This window comes from Taudactylus pleione, unplaced genomic scaffold (assembly GCF_031769625.1).
Source record: "Taudactylus pleione unplaced genomic scaffold, aTauple2 ptg000074l, whole genome shotgun sequence".
In the NCBI taxonomy this organism is placed as follows: Eukaryota; Metazoa; Chordata; class Amphibia; order Anura; family Myobatrachidae; genus Taudactylus; species Taudactylus pleione.
The window spans coordinates 1,376,533-1,402,416 of record NW_028284476.1 but is presented as its reverse complement, the minus strand read 5'-3'; the positions used below and the strand labels follow the sequence as shown (position 1 = coordinate 1,402,416).

The 25,884-nt window shown below is 47.8% G+C and overlaps 1 protein-coding gene across 3 annotated transcripts in view; it reads right to left on the bottom strand.

Moving 5' to 3' along the window:
• Nucleotides 1-436: 436 nt before the first annotated feature.
• ASB18 (ankyrin repeat and SOCS box containing 18) overlaps nucleotides 437-25,884 on the bottom strand; it is a 51,930-nt gene continuing 26,482 nt past the window's right edge. For 2 of the 3 annotated variants that reach the window (XM_088467767.1, XM_088467768.1), the window contains exons 2-5: nucleotides 23,409-23,676; nucleotides 21,991-22,495; nucleotides 17,134-17,247; nucleotides 437-843 (exon numbers count right to left, since the gene is read on the bottom strand). In XM_088467767.1, coding sequence (XP_088323893.1) covers nucleotides 652-843; nucleotides 17,134-17,247; nucleotides 21,991-22,495; nucleotides 23,409-23,676 — 1,079 coding nt within the window. In that variant the 3' untranslated portion in view covers nucleotides 437-651. The remainder of the gene's footprint in view (nucleotides 844-17,133; nucleotides 17,248-21,990; nucleotides 22,496-23,408; nucleotides 23,677-25,884) is intronic. The other variant, XM_088467769.1, reaches the window with a different exon arrangement.

Below are 25,884 nucleotides of genomic sequence, written 5' to 3'. Positions count from 1 at the left end.
TGTCTGTATTGTATAGTGGTCACCTGGCCCACCACCGTATGGCATATTATGAACTCAACATGGGACCTAGAAGGGAGGGGTTCCGAAGCATATTTGTGCAACTGGGCCCACCAATCACAGCTTCCCCCACTGTGTAGGAGTCTATTTATGAAGCAGAGATAAGTCAAAGTTACACTAAAATCACCAGAGGAAGGCTCTGTCTCTGCTTCACACGGCTCACCATAGAGAGATCACACGTCTGCTGTGGTACGTTTGCTGCTGTTTCCATAGACCAGTCCCGCTGCCACCACTGGTAAATATACCCCTTAGTAACACCTCATTTTTAGAAGCCAGGAAAATTCCTACAACATTAATCTCTCCATGCTTTTATATTCCGAGAATATAAAAAGAACACAGGACTTCACTTCATAAAGACACTTTAATGTAATAGCAGCATGATAGGGGGGAGCACAGGATGGCTTCTGTCATTGCATGACATTATTAGACGCTGATAGTCTCATTTAGCCAGTGTGTACATTTCACACAAGATACTACAGTACATAAGAGCTACATAACAAAAGAAAATAATAATAAAAAAAACCATTAGGGGCAAAAATAGCCCACAAGTTCCTCACATTCATAGGAATGGTACAATGGTGACACTGTGGTAAGTCAGCGCAGGCTGCCGCTCCATTCACTGGCCAGCAGCAGATAGTCTTTTATGGCTGCAGGGACTGGCAGTAAAGGGATGAAATGATAACACTGACTGTTAAAATGTTTACGCAGAGTAAATCTGCACAAGTGCTGCAGGGACCGGACGGTTCCAGAGAGACTGAAGAACGTTGTGTAGAAGGACTCGTGCGCCTAGGAAAGACGAGAAGAGAGAGGGTAAGAAATTTCGTGGTATGAGAACAGTTATTATTTGAAAGAGAGAACAAGAAAGAGAGACAAGGAGACGGGTAGACGTACCTCATGTTTATAGTACACTTTCCTCCTTACCCAACTTTATAGCTTAAGAGATTTTGGGGCATCCTGCATAGTAGCCCCAGTGGTTAGCATTGGGGTTATTCCAACCAGGGCTCTATCTGTGAGGAGCTACACATACAGGTACATGTTCTCCTGTGTTCCTGTGGGTGCTGTTATTTCCTCCCACACCTGATTAACTTAATAAAGGCTCATACACACTAGACCAGGGGTCAGGGAACTTGTTTACCTTTTACCCCAAAATATATTTAGATACACCGACGTTACCCCCTTGATTTGAAAGGAAGGAAATCATATAGTAGTGCCCCCATATAATGCCCCCATAGTTATGCCCCTGTAGTGCCGCTTGTACAAAAAAACCCACCTTAATCCCCGCTCCTGCATCTGCCGCCGTCCTGTCTGCCCGTCTGCTCCTCGGAACTATGGGAGAGACGTCATGACGTCTCTCCCATAGTGCGCATGGAGAGAGGTGGAAGCAGGAGTTCAGGAGAGAACTCCAGCCTCCGGCTAACGCGGCGCTGCAGGGAAGGAGCCAGGCGCCCGCTGATAATAACATCTCAGTGGACGTCCGGCTTAGAGCCTCCCTGCGGCACAGCCGGGCATGCATGTGAATCATTCTATATTATAGAATGATTCAAATGCAGTGGCGTAACTTCATCCCAGGTGCCCGGAGGCAAGATAAATGTTGGTGCCCCCCCCCCCCAAATTAAAATGTACCACCCCCCCAGCACCTATGCCAGCCCCAGCTGCCGCCCCCCTATGCAGTTCCCCCACTAGTGGTCCCCCTGTGCAGTGCCCTCTGTAGAGGTCCCCCTGTGCAGTGCCGCCTATGTAGTGCCCTCCAGTAATGGTCCCCCTATGCAGTACCTCCAGTAGCGGACCCCTTTGCAGTGCCCTAGTACTAAGGACCTCTGTAGTGCTCCCAGTAGTAAGCCCCCTGCAGTAGGCCCCCAGTAATTCCCCCTGTAGAAAGCCCCCAGTAATGCCCCCTGTAGAAAGCCCCCAGTAATGCCCCCTGTAGAAAGCCCCCAGTAAAGCCCCCAGTAATGCCCCCTGTAGTGAGCCCCCAGTAATGCCCCCTGTAGTGAGCCCACAACAATGCCCCCTGTAGTGAGCCCCCCCCCCCGCGAGCGCACACACATACAAAAAATAAAAAATACAAAAAATACTTACCTGAAACCTCGCTCCAGTCCTGCTGCCTTCCGTCCCCGGCGCCCGCTCCTCGGAACTATGGGAGTGACGTCACTCCCATAGCGCATTGCGGGACCCGGAAGCGGAGCTCACATTGAGCTCCGTTCCTCCGGCTACCGCAGGGGGGAATGAAGGAGCCGGGCGCCCGCTGGTAATACACTCAGCGGGCGCCCGGCAAATAGGGGGTGCGATTGCACCCCCCGTATTGACACCGCTGGAGGTGGAGCGCCGATCAGCGGCGCTCCATCTCCATGGCAGTGACCGGAACGGCCCGGGGGACAATGGAGCCAGGTGCCCCCGTAAATATACCCCTGGAGCCCGGCGGCAAATGACTCCATTGTCTCCGGGAGTTCCGCCACTGTTCAAATGCATGCCCGGCTGTCCGTCCATTACCCCAAGGAATTTAATTTTTACCCTATGTGGGGTAATTTACCCCTGTTCCCTGACCACTGCACTAGACGATGTGTGTTGTGAAAGATATTGTTGAAAGATTTCCCTTGAACTTTCCATAGTGCAGGACAAAACGATATTGGGTGTACACACTGAACGATATTGCTAGAGATATCTTTCAGTGACATCATTCTACCGCATCCCCGCACAGTCACTTTCAAACATTTTCAACGACTCGCGGGAGCGCGCATCGTTGGTCATTTGGTGCATACACAGTGAACGATATATCATCGAATGATATCGTTATCGTTCATATCGTCCACTTTTTTTATATAGTTTATTAGGTATGTCAGAAATAAGCAACAAAACAGTTTGGTATCACAATAGACATAGGGCCTTATTCAAATCCGGTCACAAGTGCTGAGCGCTGTCAACCGGGTCGATGTTTGCCCACTGGGCATGCGCACGTCGGAGCCGGCTCCGACGTGCGCATGCACGAGTCCCGACTAGCAACGGGCGCTCCGTCGCTACGGGTCTCGCACCAAAGGGGGCGAGCTGTCGATGGTGATTGACAGCTCGCCCTGTTTGGGAAGCGGGCGGGGGTGTCCGGCCAAACGGAGGCGTTCCCGACGGAACGCTTGCCGTTTGGGGGCGGCCCCACTGACATCAGCAATGAGCAGGAAGCTCCCTGGGGCTTGCGCTTGCCGAGACCCAACCTTAAGGTCTTGTCGCAAGCCCCGATGGTTGCGATGGTCCTGACCATCGCAACCATCACCCTGGTTGCTCGCTAGAGCTGTGGGTGGAACCCACAGCTTAGCTTGCGACCAGGAGGCCGCACTTCACACCACAAGTGGCCGCCCTCATTCAGTGCGACCGCTTGTATCTAGCGATCGACTCTGAATGAGGGCCATAGTATCTAGTAAAAAAACCAAAAAAAACATGAAGCCATATATTAGAAACAAACAAAAAAATAGTACATGTATTAGAGAAACCATATAGAGGCATATATAGTGATATAAAAAAATCACATTGAAATAAAATGTGGTATTGAAATTGAAAAGGAAAACATCCTAAATATCAGTAAAAATATTGAAAAAAAAAAATGTGGTAGGAAATAGAGTTCAGCAACAGGATATTTGAAGAAAAGGAGAGGAAAGAAAGTGGGGAGGGGAAAAGGGGAGTATAAGCGAGCCGGGACCACACAATAAAAAATAAATAAAATAATCAGGAGTAAAATAAGGAATCATGGTTCACATAAAGCCGGGAGGAGTACCAGGGAGACCACACTGAGTGAAACTTATCCACTGTATTATTCAATACTAGTAGTGTACTCCATCTTGGATACAAACCAGATTCTGTTCAGGAGTTCTTGTTGAGTTGGAGTATCTTTTTTTTTTCCCAATTACGTGCCAATTTGTATTTGGCTGCACAGGAGATGTGAAGAATCAGTTTTTGTTAATATTTTACAACCGGGGCACAAAGTAATAGGTTGGCAGGTGAGAGAGAGAGGTAGGGCAACAGCAGACGATATAAGGGAGCGAACCATGTTCCAGAATGACCGCATTGCCTCCAGCACAGGTCAGAAGTGTTAGGAAACATATGATGGAGGCGTTCTGGGACTAGGTACCATCTCATAAAAACTTTATAAGGGTTTTCCTGGATAGCCACACTGAGAGAACATTTGGAGATAGCAAGACGTATTGTTTCCCAGGTATCGTCACCTAATGGATGTCCCAGATCTGTCTCCCAGGCAAGTTCGTGTATAGAAAGTGGGGAGGACTCCAGTATCAAAATAGAATGGTAAAGAAAGGATATTGGCCCTCATTCAGAGGCGGTTGCAAGAAGCGATCGCTCTCTCTGAATGAGGGTGGCCGCTTCTTGTTTTTTTTTTTAGTGCGGCCTCCTGGTTGCTAGCTAAGCTGTGGGTTAGCACCCACAGCTTAGCGACCGACCAGGGTGATGGTCGTGATGGTCAAGACCATCGCGACCATTGGCAACCGCAAGCCCCAGGGAGCTTCCTGCTCTGATCGAGCAGGAAGCTCCCCACTGACATCACTGCTGTCAGTGCAGCCGCCCACAAAATGGCAAGTGTTCCGTCAGGAACGCCTCTGTTTGTGTAGCCACCCCTCGCCCCGCCTACAAAACGGGCCGAGCTGTTGATCAACATCGACAGCCGGCCCTGTTGTAGTGAGCTCCTGAGCGAGAGAGGTTCTCTCTCGCTCCGGGGCTTGCGCACGCGCAGTGCAGACGCTGCGCATGCGCAGGACCAAAACATCGACCCGGTTGCAAGCACGCAGCGCTCGCGAATGTGTCTGAATGAGGTCCATAGTACCCTTGTCAGTAGGTCGGTATATGCAGTCTTTCCATAGGAGAAGGATTTCGAAGTGAGAGAGTGGAAAACGAAGAGGCAACAAAATGGCGAATTTGTAAATATTGGTAGTGAAATTAATGAGGAATGCTATTTTTTTTCTTGGATATCACTAAAAGACTGTAGGGTGAATTCTCCTACAATGTGACGGAGGTGTGTAATACCCGCCCATATCGTCCACTTTTTCTCATCTAGTGCAGTGGTGTCAAACTCGGGCCCTCCAGCTGCTGTGGGACTACTTATCCCAGCATGCCCTGCCACAGTTTTAGCATGACCTAATAGCAAATCTCTGGCAGTGCATGCTGGGATGTGTAGTTGCAGTGCAGCTGAAGGGCCCGAGTTTGACACCACTAATCTAATGTGTATGCCCCATTACTGTGTGTGCCTGTGTGGTAGAGAATATAGACTATAAGCATAACTGGGGCAAGGGCTGATGCTAAAGATTAAGGGGCCCATTTATCATTCAGCCTCATCTGCCCCCACCCCCTCATTACTTTAATATTCAACTTGCTGCAAGTTGCGATGAAAGATACCAAACTACTGGAGCAATTCAATATTACTCTGGTGCAGGGACAGCTGCTCTAGAAAGCCTATGGGCACAGTGCTTCAATGTCAGAAATTCAGTCAAACTCCATTTTCGGGGGGTTGACCGCATTTCTCATATGCACCAAGCCCCGGAAGTCCCTCATTCGCAAAGGACAGCTCTTAGCGAGAGAGCTGTCCTTTGTGACTTTCTTAATGCATACCCTAATTAACAACCGCATGTATGCGAAGTGTGGTGGGATTCATCGCGTGCAATTTGCGATGCGTCATACATCCCGTGCACTGTCCCTGTGAGTCCTACAACGCTACTTTCTCGGCTAATTCATAGCGACAAACGTTCACTCTGCCCGATTTGACCCAGAGGCTTAGTGCACAAGATGGAACGGAGTTCACAAATGCACCCTGCTGGAATGGGAGCAGGATCCCTCTTTGCACCCTAAACCCTCCTTCCCATAGGAAGGAGCAGAGCTCAGGGAACGAACGCCATCTAAAGATAACATCACTTCCCAAAATCAAACTCTTAAAAACTTTCAGTGTTCAGTTTGAGCAATGCAGGTCCCCATATTGGTGTATGGGTACTGTGGACCACATCGGGCTACAAGGTAAGCAAGAGATATCCGTGATGCGTTTTCTATATGATGAATGGGTCTGTAACTTCAAAAATTGGTGAAAAATAATCTTATCACCTTTAGGGAATGATGAATAGACCCGAATCAATCTATGTAATGTGCTGTTCTAAATAACTGATGATAATAATATAATGATAATGTGGGAGAGACATGGTAAAACCAGGTGGGAGGGGTCCGATGACACATTTTCAATTGCATGAAGAGCCACACATCCCAGTAAAATCCAGATTGTCAGACATGTTTATGTCATGTCCCCACCCACCTTGTGTCAGATAACAATGTTCTTCCACTTACACAGAAAGCAGCCAGCCAGGATTGAACCAATAATCAATATATATTGCCATTTATCTCTGCAAGTTTACAGGTCAAATTTGGCAATAAGTACAGTATGGAAACATTCCGATAATTTGTTTTACATGAAACCTCCCCAATCATTTGTTTCATCTAGACGTCTCCCTTTATGATACCTCAATCAAACTTCAAAGCATTTTTATAGTATAAATTTTGCAAACTGTGGGTGTAAATTTATAAATACATTGCGGAATACCAAGCTGACGTCAGAAATCGGCTGACCAAAAGAAAATGACCAAATACTGTTCCATACGCCCGCCCCTAGAGGCCACTCTAGTGTCACGCCAGCCAACAACCGTTAGAAACCACTGAGGAAAAAGATCCGCTTAATACACAAGTCTTCAGCAAGGAGACGTGAAAACAATTAGGAATCCACAGAGACTTTGGTAGTTCTAAGTGGAATGCCACAGGGTTGATCTCCCGGGATATTTTGAAAAGTCCAATAAACCGTGATGCAAATTTTATGGAGAGGATTTTCAAACTAAGGTGACGTGTAGAAAACCAGACTTTATTACCTGGATTGAGTTTCCGGAACCACCCTTCTATTTTTGTCAGCAAAGAACTCGGAGCATTTGGACACCTTGAAAGATTGTTTATCACTTCTGAAAAAGCTGCTTAGTGGCAGGAACGTCAGGAATTGGAACTGGAGATAGAACCGACAATTCTAGAGGCATACCATGTATAATGAACAACATAGACCTATTATAATAATATATGAGAATGATTGTTATTGGCAAACTCAGCCCAAGGTAAAAAAATTAAACCATTTATTTTGTCATTTAGAAATATAAATTCTAATAAGTTTCGCGAGATCTTAGTTGAGTCTCTTGGCCTACCCATTTGACTGCAGGTGGTATGAAGTTGAGGATGATTCCAAGATTTTCTACCTAATGTCCTCCAGAACCTTGATATGAACTGCGTTCCACTGTTGGAAATGATATCCTGAGGACAGCCATGGAATTGGAATATATTTTTAAAAAGTAAAAAGGTTAAATAGCATCTGATGGATAAAACTTTTCAAGAAGCGATCTACGGTAACTCATATGTTGTTGAACCCATTAGATTTTGGTAAATTGGTGACAATGTCCAGTGACACGTGTCCATGGTTGACCTAGAACAGTCCACGGTAAGAATGGCTGACATCATGTACAAGGGGATGATTCATTTTGAGCACATGTAGTACACTCGCACATTCTTTAATTTCAGGAAGTCCTGTTGGCCACTAGTAAGTTTTTTTAAAACCAAGTCTTGAGTCTATTTAACTCCAGCATATCCTGAGAAGAGAGATTGGTGAGTCCAAGTCACGAGCTTAGTACGGAGCTCAGTAGGTACAAATGACTTCCCAACAGAAACATTAGAATTACTCTGGGTAGTATTGGCCAGAATAACACATCCTGGTTCCAGAATTGGTTTAGACTTAGATATATTCTCCACTTCAGTGGCATCAAAAGGACTAAACTCCGGTTCTTGGATCCCAGACGAAAAGTAACAACAAGGTTGAAGTGGGAGAAGAGTGCCCATCTAGGTTTATGCGGATTCAACCACTGAGAGGTCTGTATATATACTTCTGGTCTCTACAAATCAAGATGGGAAATGCTGTTCGCCACCCATCCATAGCTAATGTATAGCCAACAATTCTTTGTTTTCTGCTAAGATGAATCAAAGAATTCACATGGATGGAGTTTGCCATCTGACTAATGCTGGTGTAATACTGCTCCTACTACAGAAGGTAAAGCATCCATTTCTAGGAGGAATATTACAGTGACATCCAGCTGATTGAGAATGGGTGCGGTTATTAAGGCTTCCTTTAATTTATTGAAAGCTTGAACTGCTTCAACAGACCAGACTTTTGGATTAGCATCTTTGCGGGTGAGAGCAATGATAGGAGCCAATGACAGATGAGCCATAATGAGTTGTCTGTAGTCATTTACTAATTCAAGGAGATGCTGAGTGGATCTCAGGCCAGAAGGTTGAGGCCATTCCAGAATTGCTTTAACCTATCCTAGGTTAATTTCTAGACAGGGGCAGATTAAGAGAGGAGGGGTCCTGTGTGCAGTCTTCATGTAGGCTCCCTCCTCTCTCCACTGTACCGGAGTCTACTGCACATGTGCGAGTCTCCGGGAATATGGCGCCCATGCCTTCTACTCAGTGATTTCTGTACATTCTGTATATGCACAAAATTCTGGGAAATTGGCGGCTCCACCATTTTCCCTGTGATTTTTGCAGCGACCAACACAGGACTCCGGAAAGGTAAATATACAAAATGGGTGCAGGGTGTATGGTGTGTGTTCCACCGGAACCCATAATACGTAGATACGCCACAGTTTGTAGGCCCTGTCCCGAAAAGGAATGGAAGTTTTCCAAACTAGGCAGTTTTTCAACTTGCAGTACACATGTTGTGTTTTTTTGTTCTCAGACACTGCAATAATTCTTGAACTTGAGACGGGGAGAGGGACTAAGAAAGTTGTGGAGGGTGCGCTCGTCCTATGGGTGTAATGCTGGAGTAATAGTGTGTTGTGGTCTTTTGTGTTCGATGTTGTTTGTGGAGTGATGGGGTGTAGGGAGGGAAGGGGGTCTAATGGACTGGAGGTGGTGGGTGAGGAAATGAAGACAGAGGCAGAAATGGGGGCCAAAGGGTTTATTGGAAAAAAACAGTACTAATCCTGTTTGGTCCCAGGCACCCATTTGCGGTGAGCGATCCACTTGGGGGTGTGTGTGGGTGGAGACTGGGGAGGTGAGTGGACCCTTTTAGGGGGCTCCTTTCCGTGCAGTTCAATAGACCGGCACGTTACCCCTGCTGGACCTTTGGTCAACAGTCTTAGGATGTCTCGGGGGGAGGGGAGTGGTGGGTTGGCAGCGGGTCTGGCGGTTGTGGATGTACACCCTGGCGGCATCCCGCGCAGGGGTATAAGTCTCGGAGTTACTTACCTACCGGTAGGATTTGTTGGTGAAAAAGGCTTGGGCTGCTGGTAGCTGGTGTTAGTTTCCTTTTGCAGATGCGGTGTTGGATGGCTGTTGCGGTGTCAGCGGTTGGAGGAAGCTCTGTGTGTGGTAGTGGCTTGCTGGTGCACTGTGGGGCTTGGTGCACCGCGTTGCTGGTCTACTGTTCCCGCTGCCTGGTGGGTGCCTGCTGGTGTGGATCGCTTAGGGATTGCTGCTGGACGAACAGCTGTGAGTGGAGCTGGTGTTGGTTGCTCCCAGGGGGCGGTGCGTGGTCGCCTGGGTCTAGCAGGTGGAGTGGTGATCAAGAGGGGTGCGAAGGGCTTTGCTAGGTGTGTTGCCCTCCTTGAAGAAGGCAGAGCCCCTGCCGAAATGCGTTGGAGACCCCCTACATTCTGACACCACAGCCAGCTTACACCAGAGCTCTTCATTCCTGCGGAGAACTCGGTCGAGCCTTGCTGCTTCCAGAACCCTCTCTACCCACCACCCGCAGGGCCGTGCTGGGCATCACACCTAGCAAAGCCCTTCGCACCCCTCTTGATCACCACTCCACCTGCTAGACCCAGGCGACCACGCACTGCCCCCTGGGAGCAACCAACACCAGCTCCACTCACAGCTGTTCGTCCAGCAGCAATCCCTAAGCGATCCACAACGACATCATACCAAAAGGCCTAGTAGTACAGAAAACACCATCACACAGTCAAGATAACCAACAATTCATGACCCAATGGAAGCACATTCTACATAACTGCTCCAAACAACTGATCAACCTTATCATCACCAACCATAAAGAGGAATTATCCACACTCGACACACAAATCAACACCCTGGATAAGGATCTAGACCCCTACAACAGCGAGGAGGAGTTTAGGAACCTGGTCACACTCACCAGGACCAAACTACATAAAACAGAGCAAGCCATCATAGAAACAAAAAAAAACAAAATTCTACGAGACAAGTTTGGTAAGACCAACCGCAGCAACTCCAACCACAAACCCACCATCAAAAACCACAGGAACAAGACACAGACAGACACAAAATCACAACCAAAACACAACCCCCGAACAGGGAGACCACAAGGACGCAGCACCGACCCCCCAGATACACCCATCTACAAGAAATTAGAACTTACCTACCAACAATATATGTCCAAAGTCCACAAGAACCACAACCCGACAAACACCCAACCTACACACATAGACTACACAGATGTCCAGGAACTAGACTCCGACATAGACACATCCTTCAGCATACACGAGATAGAAGACCCATCGGACTCTAAACAATACGAAGACCTAGCCAGAAACTCCCTGAGACAAGGGTGGGTCAACACTCTCAGAGACACCTCTGCACTCACCACCACACAGGACAATCCAAAACACACACTATCAACACACCTCACCACCACCTCACCACCAGCAAGATGTACACCCACAAACACAGAAGAACAAAGGTCCAATCATTTTTTAGATTTGGAGGCAGGCAGCCGCACCTGCCTATCACCATCACTAATCATACACCCACACAGCATAAAGAGAAAACTAGACCAACGAGACGTGGATGCAGAGGCGGACACCCGACCAGATCCCAAACACCCACCGACCCCCCAACACCCGACAACAATGGCATCTTCAACCTCAGCTCACGCATCCTCACACCAAAAGACATCATTCTCCTCAACAAAGGCCTCAAGTTCGCACCCAACAACCACCTTAACAAATTCGAAACCTACCTAGACATCAACAGATTTGTCCGCAAACTAACCTTAAAAAAGTACTTCCTATCCAACAAAACCACCTCAGAAACCAACCCTGACAAATTCAAGCACACAACACTAAGACCACCTTCCAAATTCTTCCCCAGTCATCTTAAAGGACATTTCATCAACACCTTCGAACACATGGTAACGGAAGACATGAACAAACTTGACACCCGAATCAAACACCGCAACCCTAACCTCACGGCAGGCGAACGCAGTGCACTCAAAGAACTCAAAACTGACACCAACCTCATAATTAAACCAGCTGATAAGGGAGGGGGAATAGTACTCTTGAACAAAACCGATTACATCACAGAATCCCTACGCATACTACAAGACACAAACACATACGAGACCCTTAGGACAGATCCCACACATAACTTTAACATGACACTCAAACACATACTCCAAAACGGACTAGACAAAGGTATCTTGAACAAACACGAATACAACTTCATATACAACTCCAACCCCATCATTCCAGTTTTCTACTATCTCCTGAAAATACACAAAAGCATCACCAATCCACCAGGCAGACCAATCATATCCGGCATCAATTCCATATCAAGCAACCTCTCACAATACATTGACCATTTCCTGCAACCACACGTCAAATGCCAATGATCACACCTCCAGGACACCACCCATGTACTCAAAATCCTCGACAACATAACATGGGGTGATGACCACTGGCTGGTCACCAGCGATGTTACATCACTCTACACTGTAATCAATCACACACAAGGACTCGACAGCATCAACGAACACCTCAAACACGATGATTCACTGGAACCAGACCAATTATCCTTCATTCTACAAGGCATTGACTACATCCTTTCACATAACTATTTCTGGTTCAATGGGGAGTTTTTCCTGCAGAGGACGGGCACCGCCATGGGGACGAAGTTCGCGCCCAGCTATGCGAACCTGTTCATGAGTAGCTGGGAAGACTCCCACATATGGACAGGCCATGGCTGGGACGCGAACTTGGTCCTATGGACGAGGTACATCGACGACGTCCTCTGCATCTGGAAAGGCCCCCTCAACACATTACTTGACTTCATCAAGTACATCAATGATAACGATAGAAACCTCCATTTCACGACACACTACAGCCAGACATCAGTCAACTTCCTCGACTTGGAAGTCTTCATTGAAAACCAACAGATACATACCAGAACCTACCAAAAACCAGTGGACGTCAACAGCTACATCCTATCCACCAGTGGTCACCACCCCACCTGGCTTGACAATATCCCCACAGGACAATTCAAACGCATTAGACGCAACTGCACAAGACTCACAGACTACAAGGAACAAGCCAACACCCTCAAAAAACAATTTTTGGACAAAGCATACAAACCAGACAAGTTAGAACGCACCCTCATACAAATAGGTAAAGAAGACAGACAGCCACTTCTTGACTACAAACAAAAACCACAAGATATACAGAACATCATCCCATTTATCACACAATACAACACACACGCAAACAGCATAAAACGCATCGTGAACAAACATTGGCACCTACTACTACAAGACGAACAACTCATCGACATCTTACCCAGCAAACCAAAAGTCATCTACAGGAAAGCCCCCAACATACAGAACCAACTGGTACGCAATCACATCCCACCCCTGCAACATTCACAAACTACCCTGGACAACTCTAGACCCACACAAGGTTTTTTCCACTGCGGTACGTGCACCAACTGTACCACCTTGAAATATCGCAGCACCAGACCCACCACATCATTCACATCAACACAGACAGGAGAAACATACAAAATACAGGAACACATAACATGCAACACCACGAACGTCATATATCTTATACAATGCCCCTGCAACCAACAATACATCGGCAGAACCACCAGACCACTTAAAACCAGGATCCAAGAACACCTCAGAAACATCACGAAACAGACAGACAACCACAGCATACCGATACACTTCCAAGAACACCACCATAGCAACACGACAGGCATCAGATTCACAGGCATTAAACACATCAAGAAAAACTGGAGGGGAGGGGACCACACCAAGACCCTAAACAAGGAAGAACTCCGGTGGATCTTCACCCTCAAAACACTAGCACCCAAAGGGCTAAACATCGATAATGAGATTAAATCAGTCATCTCCAAATGAACACGGCCACCACATACTTGACACATTAACAACACCGATCCCCACGCAACCCCGCGTACTCAACCTCTTAAAATGTCAAGACAATCCGACCTTCCACCCTCTGACCATCCAAACCCCCCCTCCACTAAATCATCTACCACCTCCCCCTACCGCCCCCATCAAGCCATACTCACCTTCAAATGCTGACACCCAGAATCAGTGATCCCCATTCACCCCCCGCATCACCGTTACCTTGACATCCCCTTCCCCAACCAACCCTGCCCTAACACATACACACCCTGACACCTTGATAACTACCACCCCTATACCCTTTATATCGCCCGCACCACCAATTCCAACACCCCCACCCACATCCCAAACGGACTCCCCCCGACACAACAGACAGCGGCCCTCACACTTATACACCTAGTCACGACCTCATCCGAGCCACCCCCGTCCCCCTCACCTCACCGCCCAGCACATTAAGCACCCATTACACCCCACTGCCACACACATTTAAGACACACCCCACCCCCCGCTTCTCTATGTTGCTATGGCTCCTGTCTGATACACATCACCTATCCGTAACATGAACACACACCTGCCCCCTACCCCCCCTCACGCTACATTTTATCCCAGCCCCCACACACATTCCTGCCTCTATAGTGACCACACCACCCCAAGACGGCACCCCCCCCCTCTCCACAACAAGACCATTTACACACTACTGCACCAAACACATTCCACACACTAAGAACCTATTAGTCAACACACCAACCTTACTCCTCCTCGCCACACGTTGACACACACTTCCCAGTGTCAGTCGATTTAACCACTTGTCCACACCACATATATACTTACACAACCCTGGCATTCCACACATCATACAGGTTAGCGATACTAACCACTACTCCCACCCTCCCACTACACGCGGCCATCATCTAGACACCATTATACACATAACAGGAATGTCCACTACAGCACTGCCAGCTTGACACATGCCACACGCACCAGTCTTATTCCATCTCCCCCTGCCCGATCACCTAGCCACCATCCCCGGAGAGATGCCCATCCACACCTCCCCGGACCCCTGCGGTCACCCGAGCCACCAACCATCACCCTCATAATCACCCCCCCACACACACACACGTTTGGCCGCCTGCACCACGGGACTAAACTACCACGACAATGTTGTTTCACATCCCCACCTCCACAATAATTGCCTTACACACCCCGGTGCCCTTGACCCCCACCCTACTCGCCACATGCCCCTGCCCGCTCATTAAATCCTCCACACAGCACAAAACACTCCACATACCTCCTCCGCCCAACGCACGCCAGAGCCAGCTGTCACCTTAACCCATGTAAACATACGGAAACCCTACACAGCACAAGATTGGCTGCCAGAACCACGTGACCACCTCCAACCAACCGCACCCGGTCTCGATCCCCATAGCAGCTGCATAATGCATTAAAGCACACCAGCCCCAGCATACACACCCACACCAGCAGAGCACACGATTGGCTGCCGACACCACATGACCGCCGCTGACCATTCACAATCCCCATAGCAGCCACATATGCACCCAGACACGAGCTCCAGCTAACACAACCACAGCTGCACAGTAAACCATTGGCTGCCCAAACCACGTGACGTTATCACCCAACCACAGGCTTAGCCCCGCACAATCACCCACGACCTATCAGATACATGGGCCACATCCACTCTTAGCCCTAATTGGTCATCTCCACCACCTGACAAACACAGAACCCGGAAGTTCCACATTTAAACCTCACACATGCATAGCCACACTTCTTACCTCCTTGAAGAAGGCAGAGCCCCTGCCGAAACGCGTTGGAGACCCCCTACATTCTGACACCACAGCCAGCTTACACCAGAGCTCTTCATTCCTGCGGAGAACTCGGTCGAGCCTTGCTGCTTCCAGAACCCTCTCTACCCACCACCCGCAGGGCCGCGCTGGGCATCACACCTAGCAAAGCCCTTCGCACCCCTCTTGATCACCACTCCACCTGCTAGACCCAGGCGACCACGCACCGCCCCCTGGGAGCAACCAACACCAGCTCCACTCACAGCTGTTCGTCCAGCAGCAATCCCTAAGCGATCCACACCAGCAGGCACCCACCAGGCAGCGGGAACAACGCCAGCAACGCGGTGCACCAAGCCCCACAGTGCACCAGCAAGCCACTACCACACACAGAGCTTCCACCAACCGCTGACACCGCAACAGCCATCCAACACCGCATCTGCAAAAGGAAACTAACACCAGCTACCAGCAGCCCAAGCCTTTTTCACCAACAAATCCTACTGTAGGTAAGTGACTCCGAGACTTATACCCCTGCGCGGGACGCCGCCAGGGTGTACATCCACAACCGCCAGACCCGCTGCCAACCCACCACTCCCCTCCCCCCGAGACATCCTAAGACTGTTGACCAAAGGTCCAGCAGGGGTAACGTGCCGGTCTATTGAACTGCACGGAAAGGAGCCCCCTAAAAGGGTCCACTCACCTCCCCAGTCTCCACCCACACACACCCCCAAGTGGATCGCTCACCCCACCTGGGTGGCTGGGACCAAACAGGATTAGTACTGTTTTTTTCCAATAAACCCTTTGGCCCCCATTTCTGCCTCTGTCTTCATTTCCTCACCCACCACCTCCAGTCCATTAGACCCCCTTCCCTCCCTACACCCCATCACTCCACAAACAACATCGAACACAAAAGACCACAACACACTATTACTCCAGCATTACACCCATAGGGCGAGCGCACCCTCCGCACCCTCTACCCCATTATATCGTTACACAGGACCCGGTACTCCTGCTTTTAGGAAGGTGCAGCACCCCGACACAAACAATACATCTCACATCCCATCTGCCCATACAGCAGAGCGCAGTTCTAACCCATCATTTGCAGGACTAAGAAAGTTGTCTGTCACCCAAATAGACAACTACATTTTTGCAAACAAGTTCCCTAAATATCTCATTCATTAAGTTTTGGAACACAGCAGGAGTATAACTAAGGCTGAGTGGCAATACTAAGTGCTCGTAATGCCCATCACTGGAAATAAATGCTATTATTCATTCATCTCAAGGTATGGTGTGAATGAATTTGTAGACGCCTCGTAAATCCAGTTTAATAAAAATTTTGGCCCCTGTGTCGCTCCCAAGGCACCGATGGCACCGCTCGCACACCCCTTCTTACGGCCCTGGGTTAGGTCTAATCTAATCACGAAAACACAGGCAAAATAATGTACACAACCCAAACTTGCCGACTTTAGATGTTTCCTATCTGGGAGAAGCCCGGAGAGGAGATGCAAGTGGGCGGTGATGGGGGAGGGGACAAACTATCTGCATCATTAGGCCCCGCCAACTTGCAGCACAATGACATGAATCGCCCATACATGAATATAGGTGGGGCCAAATTACTCAATTATCATATAATCTTGTCATCAGGCCATTCCAGCTACTCACGGTCCGCGTATTCCCGTTAAGATTCTCGCCATTCTACCCACTTCACTAGGAAAGGGGCGGGATGCAGGTGAAGAGGGTGAAATATCTACTCCTATGGGGGTGTAGGGGCTACCCAAAAAATCATGAGCTTCCCGCATGTTCTGAGAGAGTAGGTAAGTATGTCACAACCTATGTATGGGAGGAGATTTATTAAACCTTCTAAAAAGAGGACAACTGGAAGTGGTGCCCCCAATAACCAGATTCTAGCTGTCATACTGAGCTACAGAGAGCAATGTAATAGGAAGCATATAATAGAGGGGATAATGGCACAGAGCTGGACGCATAGACCAGGGGTATGCTGTAGGTCACAGTATGATCAGCACAGTTGACCCAAATGATCCTGACCTGGAATACGTCTTCTGGGATATCCTGTTGCCATCGGCTGCAGACCTCAAGGCTTAAGTATGAATTGTACAGGAGAGCGATGATATCCGGGACTCCGGAACAGGAACGCAGCACCTGCACGGCACACAGCAGTTCCAAGGCATTAGTACAGTTGATTGTGGCCAACAATGTACAAACAGACACAGTACAATGTGAGGGAGTACAGAAAGAGCCAATGGCGGATATACAGGAAGAAGAAAGTCACACCAGGAGTAGACCCGGAATTCGCATTAGAATGATATAGTTGGTAAAATTGTTCCTATATCCATAGCCACCAGCTTTTGTATTCTACCGTTTGTTGCTCTGGCCAACATGGCAATCACTCATCCAGAATGTGGCTACCACTAGACGCCTACCGGGTCCCACCACATCCTCACCCAGGATGCATTTACTAACTTATTGCCTGATTCACTACTGTACTCAACTGCGATCACGCAAGCAATCGGCCAATTTTTGCGTACTGCGCATGCATCGCAGTGCGCGTGTGTGAATCGGCCACTGCGATCGTGACTACGCAGACCCATCGCAGAGTGATTGGGGGAAGGTGACGGTGGTGGGAGGCTGTGATGGTACTCGATTGTTCAGATGGTTTTGCAGTCTTGCTAAACATTACGGACGTGCGATAAGTAAAGTGGGCGTCCTTATGTTATGCTGCGAGGGCATTGTGGGCCTGATTCAGAGCCGCTCGTTCGTTCCGAGCGATGTTCGCACATCTGTGCATGCGTACGGATTGTAAAACGCATGCGCGAACCAGTCAGTGCGGCCGAAAATCGTGTGCTCGCTAAATAGCGAGTGCCTGCTATTTTGAGTGACAGGAGGAGGCGTATGTGGGTGGTAACAGGGGAAGGTGCTTGAAAACGGGGAGTGGAGATCAGAACGCAGGCGTGCCTAAAGGTCAAAACGGGCGTTTTAAGGGTGTGCATAATTAATAAAGCAGCGTCATCGACCACGTCACTTGGTTGTTTTATAGTCAGAACTGCTCTCATGATTGCGGTTGGAAAAACCAACCACAAGAATAGGGAGCAGTTCATATGCCGTCCGATCTACTCGATTAATCTAATAAATAGCGGATATGATGTATGATGCGAGCGGCCAGGGGGCGTTTTTTTCAAAATTACGTCCGCATGTTTTGTTCGCTCGTTTCAGACATAGAGGCGTGAACAGATCGCAAAGAGCGAACGGTTAATTTAAATAGCCACCCCCTTTTTCTGAACGAGCGAGCGCAAATAGCGTCCGGCTCTGAATCAGGCCCTGTGATCGCAATGGATTAGCATACTATCGCAGTTGAACTGCGTGCGTAATCTCTATTGCATTCGCAGTTGCGATCAATAGTGAATCAGGCCCTTAATCAGCAGTTTAGTAATGTTTCTGTAAGGTGATATAACCACCTTGTCATGGCTGTGATAGAACAAGGTGCATTCCCCTGACGTTCAGTGTTTAACTCATTACTCATTAAAGTTACCATTCACTGTTTAACTCTCACTGCTGCAGCCCTCCCAGTAAAATCCTCCACTATTCAGTGAGCTAGTGCAGTCCATGACTGCACTGGCTTCACTGTAACTGGAGATGGCTTCCCATTGGAAGCGCCACCTGCCAGTCACGCTGAAGACAGGCAGCCAGGGGGAGGTGTCTCCTCCCCCTGGGACTGCCAGTCCGGGCTGCGATCAGCAGAGAGTGGATTCCAGTGGAAGCCGCTGCTCTGTCTTTCGGCCAGCCCTACAGGGCTTCTCGGGGCTGCAAACAATGCAGTCCTGAGAAGCTGGTGTTAAGCGTATGCATGCACTGCGCCTCTGCTGCTCATGCGAATGAGCTTGTCCCGATGCCTGTCAGATTAATTGAGCAGGCCCTGGGACCCAAGCCAGCAGCAGCCCCCCTCAGGTAGAGGGCAGGAGCCGCTGCTGATAAGTTTCTACAAAGTTAAAAAGCCCCCACTGTCAGACACCAGAGCGGATAGAGGTGATCCTACTCAGTGTCGGAACGTGGCATGAAGAGCCTACGGGGGGATTGCAGTGGTAGGGACCCATGCTTAAAGGTTGTGGTCATCCACCACAGAGGATTGACTAACCATTAGAGAGTCCATGGTCTGAGCCCCTTTATAAATGTATATTAAATACTGATAGTGCATTGCATAATAATGTACCAGATTGATAACAGCAATGCACTGTAGTGAGTACACCCTATTGATTTGGGAATGAAGAATACTATAACATTTTTATTATAATAAAACACATGATGGTGATCCTGTCTATGTAAGATACATTCCTTTACTGTACACGGGGGATCTCTGGAGGAGTGGGCGGGCCCTCAGAGAGTGGCCCCACCGGGGATTTTCCCTGTACCTCTGACCCTACCCAAGGTGGAGAGGTTTCATAAATGTAGTTTGTGCTTCAAAACACTTTTTCTTAATTTATTTTAATATCCCCAGATAAGATCATGTGTGTATAATCTATGAAGATCTAGACAAGACAGAGGGGAGGACTCCTAGCTTGCTTAAGGGTCTAAATTGCAATCAGGGCCGGATTAAGGTTTGTGGGGCCCCTAGGGCAATAAAATTGGCAATATAATATGCAGGTGATGTTATTAAAAAGTATAATGTGTAAATACTCCCAGCACCACGGTATCTGGATGGTAGCTCTACACTATAAAGCTCAACAGGGTTAAAAGGTAGACAGTTTAAAAGATCACCTTTCAAATGGTCGACACAAAAAAGGTTGACATGGGTTTTTAGGGTTAGGCTTAGAGTTAAGTTAGGGCTAAAATGTTCAACTAATTTCTTTGTTATTTTAGCCTAACCCTATCGGCCTAAGTCACTGTCGACCAACTACCTGATGACCTTTTATCCTTATCGACCTTCTGGTGTCAACCTATTGACTGTCTAACTTCTTAAAGTAGACCTGTCAATCCACACCCCAGCACCACAAATCTGTTAGACACATTGTAGTGCCCCCTGTTCACATTATCCCAAACAGAAACCCCAGTTCACATGTGCCACAGTGCTCCCCAATGCTGGTGATGCAGCCTTGTGGGGAGGGGTGGGGGTGGGGTATGGGTGACCGTCCCTGTTGTCAATTCCGCACAGAACAAAGAGGACAACCATTCCATTTATAAACAACATGAAAGCACTTGAATCACTTTCTGCTCTCACACGGCTCTATTTATTACAATCCGCATATTGAATGCAGATTGTAGTGTGATATTACCAACTAAATTCGCATTGCAAATTCAACCAATATCACAGGGATTTACTAAAAATCACTTGCAGGGACAGAGCTCGCTATAAAGCTCTGTCCCACTCCCTATGAATCCACTCCGCACCATTATCATGGTATTTTCGCAAAAAATACTGTGACAAGTGCCCGCGCATGCGCCAACCAGCTGCCGCTAAGCCCTGCCCCCCATAATGGCGACACCCCCTCCCTTAATTACACTTACCTCCGCTGACTGAGTCCCAGTGCAGGATGGGAGACCAGCTGACCGGAGGGAGGACATCACCGGAGCCCCGATCACTGGTCCATGGACTCGGGTAAGTGAATTTTTAATCAGGCAGGCTTTGCTCTGCCTGATAGAGCGGAGCAGGATTCCGGTAACCGGGGGAGACCCTGGACAACGCCGCCTCCAGGTGGCGTTATTACAGGGCTCCCCCCGGTATTTTTTACAATTTATTTTTAGTAACTACCAGACAGATAGCATTTCCCATTACAATTATGGTAAATGCAATCTGATTACTAAAAATATGTGATAATTAGGGGTTGGAGTAGAATTTTACGAATTTTACACCAATTGCCCTGTAGTAACTTTAGGTGATACTAAAATAATGTGAAAAGGGTGTGAAAACACCAGTTTTCACTTTATTTTAGTAAAAATAATGATAATAAATAGTGCCCACAGAGATAGATGTACTGTATTTGTGATTTGAATATGATGTTACCTCAGGGTGTTAGTGACCGTTTTGAAATCACTCCTTTCCCATGGAAATGTGGGCTCTAACTATTCCTTGTGCTAAAATCCTCATCTATTCTGCACAGTATCTATTTAAATGTATGCTTCCTGGTTTTACTAAATGGATTTTAGTTGTGTTCTGTCAAATAGTTTTATTTATTCTTTTATGAATTTTACATAGTTTTCATAATCTTATATTTGTAAAATTTATTTCTCAACATATTTAATGAATCGAGATTTGGATCTATGTTATAGATTTCTGGACTACTTGAAAATGGCTGCCAGATAATTTTTTTCCTAGCTTTATTAATAAATAGCCGACAGAATAGTTTCTTTTTTTCCCTTGCTTTATTTATTAGTAGCAACTGTATACAGCACAAAGCAGGAAGGGGAAGTGACCACTTCTTGTCTGCATTTGTGGTTGGATTGTTTCTCATTTTGTAATGATTATGTATGGTGTATGTATACTCCGTCTGGGGAACATGGGGCTTATGCCCCATCGCAGGACGAAACGCATCGGTCCCTGCAGTTTTGGACAGCTTTCTGAAAACCTGGTTGGATTTGGTCTAATCAGATCAGCAGCTGTGTATGAACATTTATTATGTTTTAGTATGGTGTGAAATAAATTGCTGCTACATATTAAAGAGTTTATAAAATCTATATATTTGCAAGGGGTGTGGTATGACTACTGGCTGTTGACGTTCATGTTGACAAACTAGCTGTCGACATTCCGAACCTGTCGACATTCCGGCTGTCGACCATCTGACCGATTGCAAGTTTAACAGCTATTGTATTATTGTCTTGGTGTCAGGATTGTGCACTTGCACCTTGGTTTGTGTAATATATACATTAAGATAATTTAGGAAAAGTCTACATTACCTTCCCAAAAGCCTCTGGATAGACGCAGCGGGCTCCATGGTTAAGCAAAGCGCGCACGGTAAGATGAGGTCTCTTCTCTCTGTATAGCTCTGCACTCTGCAGGACACAGCTAAGGGGCAGGACGCCATTATAATCTGTGGCGTTCACATCCACGCCAGCTGCCAGCAGCAGCTCCAGCAGGCGGTGATCAGACTTGCGGCAGGCGTGGTGTAGTGGTCGCCTTTCCTGCTGGTCTTGAGCCTCAGGATCAGCTCCTTTCCCTAAGAGAAGGTGGCAAAGCTGCAGGCGGCTAGTCTCATCACCTCCATTCCCTCCACAGGCTGCAATCAAGGGGGTCTCGCCCTCTAAATTCTTACAGTTGATGGCACCCATGGCACCGCGGCTTAGGTACAACTCCGCATGACCCAGAAGCCCTAGCCGTGATGCAATGTGGAGTGAGGTGTCTCGCAGTTCCTCCGTGGTGTGATTCACAAGCGCCCCATATTGCAAGAGCAACTCAGCACATCTAGAGAAAAATATAGGGAGCAACACATCAATCATTCATCTGTAACAGTTACTGCATCCAGGCATCATCTACTAGTATCTTATACCCTACATAGAACAAAGTGACACATTGAGGTGCATTTAAAGAATCTGGCTTCGGACAATCCCTTCAGCCTTGTTACTGAAGCAGCATGTTTCAGGCGGCACAGAGCTTATAACTGAGAGTGGTGACAATACTGTGAGAGCTTTCTAAAGATCATGTTCCATATTGGTCTGGTCACCACCAATGGATTACCTCTGCCAGCCAGGCCCCAAGAGAATGGATTCCACCATGAAGGACCGGATCAGCATAACGCAGCACCTGTGTGTTCTGTTGGGCCGGTCTCCTCCGTCTCATTATGGTGACATCATTAGATTTAAGAAGTCCCAGAAGATCTGACCCATCGGTGTTCAGCACAGGTGTGGCCATGTGGCCGTGGCAGATCAATTAGATGTTGAGGGTGGCGCTAAAGGGACATGTGACTAGGGAAATAAATGTTAATACATCATCACTGGCATCATCTCTGCCATCGATTGGAAAAAACATCGACCATCAAAAAACAAATCATTAATGTTTGCTAAACTTTGATGGCCGATGTCCATCCCTATCTTCAGCCGCCTGAACTAGGTGGAAAAGAGCACAATATAACATTTTACAAGTATATAGCACTACCTCAGTGTCCGATGCTGCATTTCAACTTATGTTGACTTTATTTGATACCATGTGGCCTGTTTATTCGAGTTGGTTTCAAGTAGAACAAGTATACCTGCAGCACCTGTCATTCCTTTTCGTAGCTCCCATCTGTACTTCATATTATCTACTTTGTAGGCCCTATATCACTGAAGGCATAACATGGGCTTTGCAAGCAGGTGAACGTGACTAGCCATGCGCCTACCTTAGGGAGCTCTTCGTGTCACAGAAATGTATCGGGGCTCGCCCATCGTCGCTGCACTGGTTGGGATTGGCTCCATGTTCCAGCAATAGTTGAACGCAGCCATCATGACCTCCAGAGCAGGCTTCATGTAATGGAGAGCGCCCTCCAGGGGCAGCATTGGGATCAGCGCGGCGGTGCAGGAGATACCGGACACATTCCGTGTAACCACGGGATGAAGTGATGCACAAGGGGGATGTTAGCTCTTGTGTATATTCCAGCGTCCACAGGCCTGGGATACGCAATTCCCACAACAGATGAAGGAAGAGAGAAAGGGACAGGAAATATGAAAGGTAGACATGAGCAGAGAATGTGGAATCACTACCTACTATTATAACATGAATAAATGGTATGTACTATAGTCACACTGTCGATACTCGGCATGTTGACACATGAAATTATGGACAGGTTTGAGGTAAAGGTTAATGTCAGGTTTGCAATTAGGGTTAGGCTAAATTAGGACTGTCAACATTCAAACTGCGTCAGTGTCTACATTGTAAATGTCAACATGTTTACCAAACCCGAATAAATAATTGTTTCGATCCCAATATTCAAACCATGAAAAACATACAATTATTACTTAGGGATAGCCATCGTAATAGAATTGTTCAAAACCGTCCATGTTTTTTTTCCATATGCCACTGGTTTTTCAGTCCGATTACTTGTTGCTTCTACTCCGATGGCGTTAACCGATGTTTCCCTAGGGGTCTAGGCTCTGAATTTGCAGCGGTGACTTCATCGGGTTTCTTTAAATAAAGTTAATGTGAAAAAAAATATATTTTGAAGAGCGTCATTGAACTCTCGCGATGCTACAAACACAGCTGATGGGACAAACGGCTGCACGTATGTAACGAGGGAGGCAACGGGAGTGCGGAAGTACTTTTCACCCGATGTCTCAGCAGCAGTGCTCCCCATATATATGCAGAATCTAGCTTTATCATCTGCTCATCACTGAACCATCGATGACTCAAGCCATCGAATGGTTTGCAAACGATTGTTAGATACTGTTGTTTGCAATCGAACAATAGATGAAAACCTTCCAGTGGCCATCCCTAACAAAATCATTGCCCAATTTAATGTAATCATGTGCCTTTTTGTCGCTCCCGGAATCTCACTGCATATGGATTGGGATATAAGTACACATTTGTATAACGAAAAAGTCACTCCTATCTGATCACAGTAGGGCTGAAGTTTGGCGGTTCTGCGTGACATACACCCACGCCATGCTGGGTGCAAAAGGTCCATCTGAGATGGCCTCTCTGCACGTCACAAACAAGCATGGAGGTCTGCTTGCATGCCCCTGATTCTGTGCGATCGCATGGTATCGACCCAGACACGCCCATTTCACAGTCTGTTTTTGCTTTCTGCAGTACATGTGCAGGCTGCAGATATCCGCGGGGTCCCTCCATATTTGGACCATACGGAATGGCCCGAGAGGCTTCTGAAAATCGGGTGGTGCTCCTGGATACCCAGAAAGGTGGACAAGTCTTCCTTGGACTGGGGCCGCCCAGACGTCAAGTGGGTGGCGCAGGTGGCCGATGACACCATTCTCGTTGAATGGCATCATCGTGGCTCAGCCCCCCGCTCCACAATGCTTGTAATCTCGGCACTGCATAGCAGGGGGTGAGGCTACGATGATGCAATCGTATCATCATGCCCCAGACCCACCCACTTACCGTCCACCTACCAGGAGACTCTCAACACCAAAGAGCACTATAGTGGCCTGCTGTATGCCCACAAGTACACTACACCACCAATGTACACTAGACCACCAGTGCTACTATCCGCTGGTGTCAGAACTGCAATCACATCCGGCCGCCCAGCAATACCCGGAACTCCAGGCTGCCACAGTGTATTACATCTACTGCTCTTACACCTGTGTAATTTCCTGTGTTAAATACTACCTTTTGTTCTACTTGATATATAATAAATCTAAGAACTGGTTAGTCCTATACCACATGTGGGCAAACCACCACCAGCACCAATTACTGCGTTATACAGCATCCCTGACACTTATACACTAGCTGGGTTACCCGGCATTGGCCGGGTTGAAGACTGTACCCTGAAGTACACCTGCAGCCTTTACTTGTTTACTTTGTCCTTGCCTATAACCCCATTCCATTGAACCTGAAAAGGACCCCACTGTTTGCTAACATCAGGGCCGCAACTAGGGGGGGACTAGAGGTGCACGTGCACTGGGTTCTGGAATGCAGGGGGTGAAAATGGGCTGACTCAGCCCCTACACACCCCGCGCAGTCTTGTAGTGTGCGGTGACTTGAGGGCTGCAGATTTCATGCGGACGCTCCGTCCGCATGGGTTCTGGTGAAATCGGCAATCCAAAAATGGCCGCCGCCAGGGAGAAGACAGATGCTAGAGGTCCTACTGGACCTCTAGTGTCTGTTAGGCTAGCGCAATGCACATAGCATTCCCAAAAGTGCCG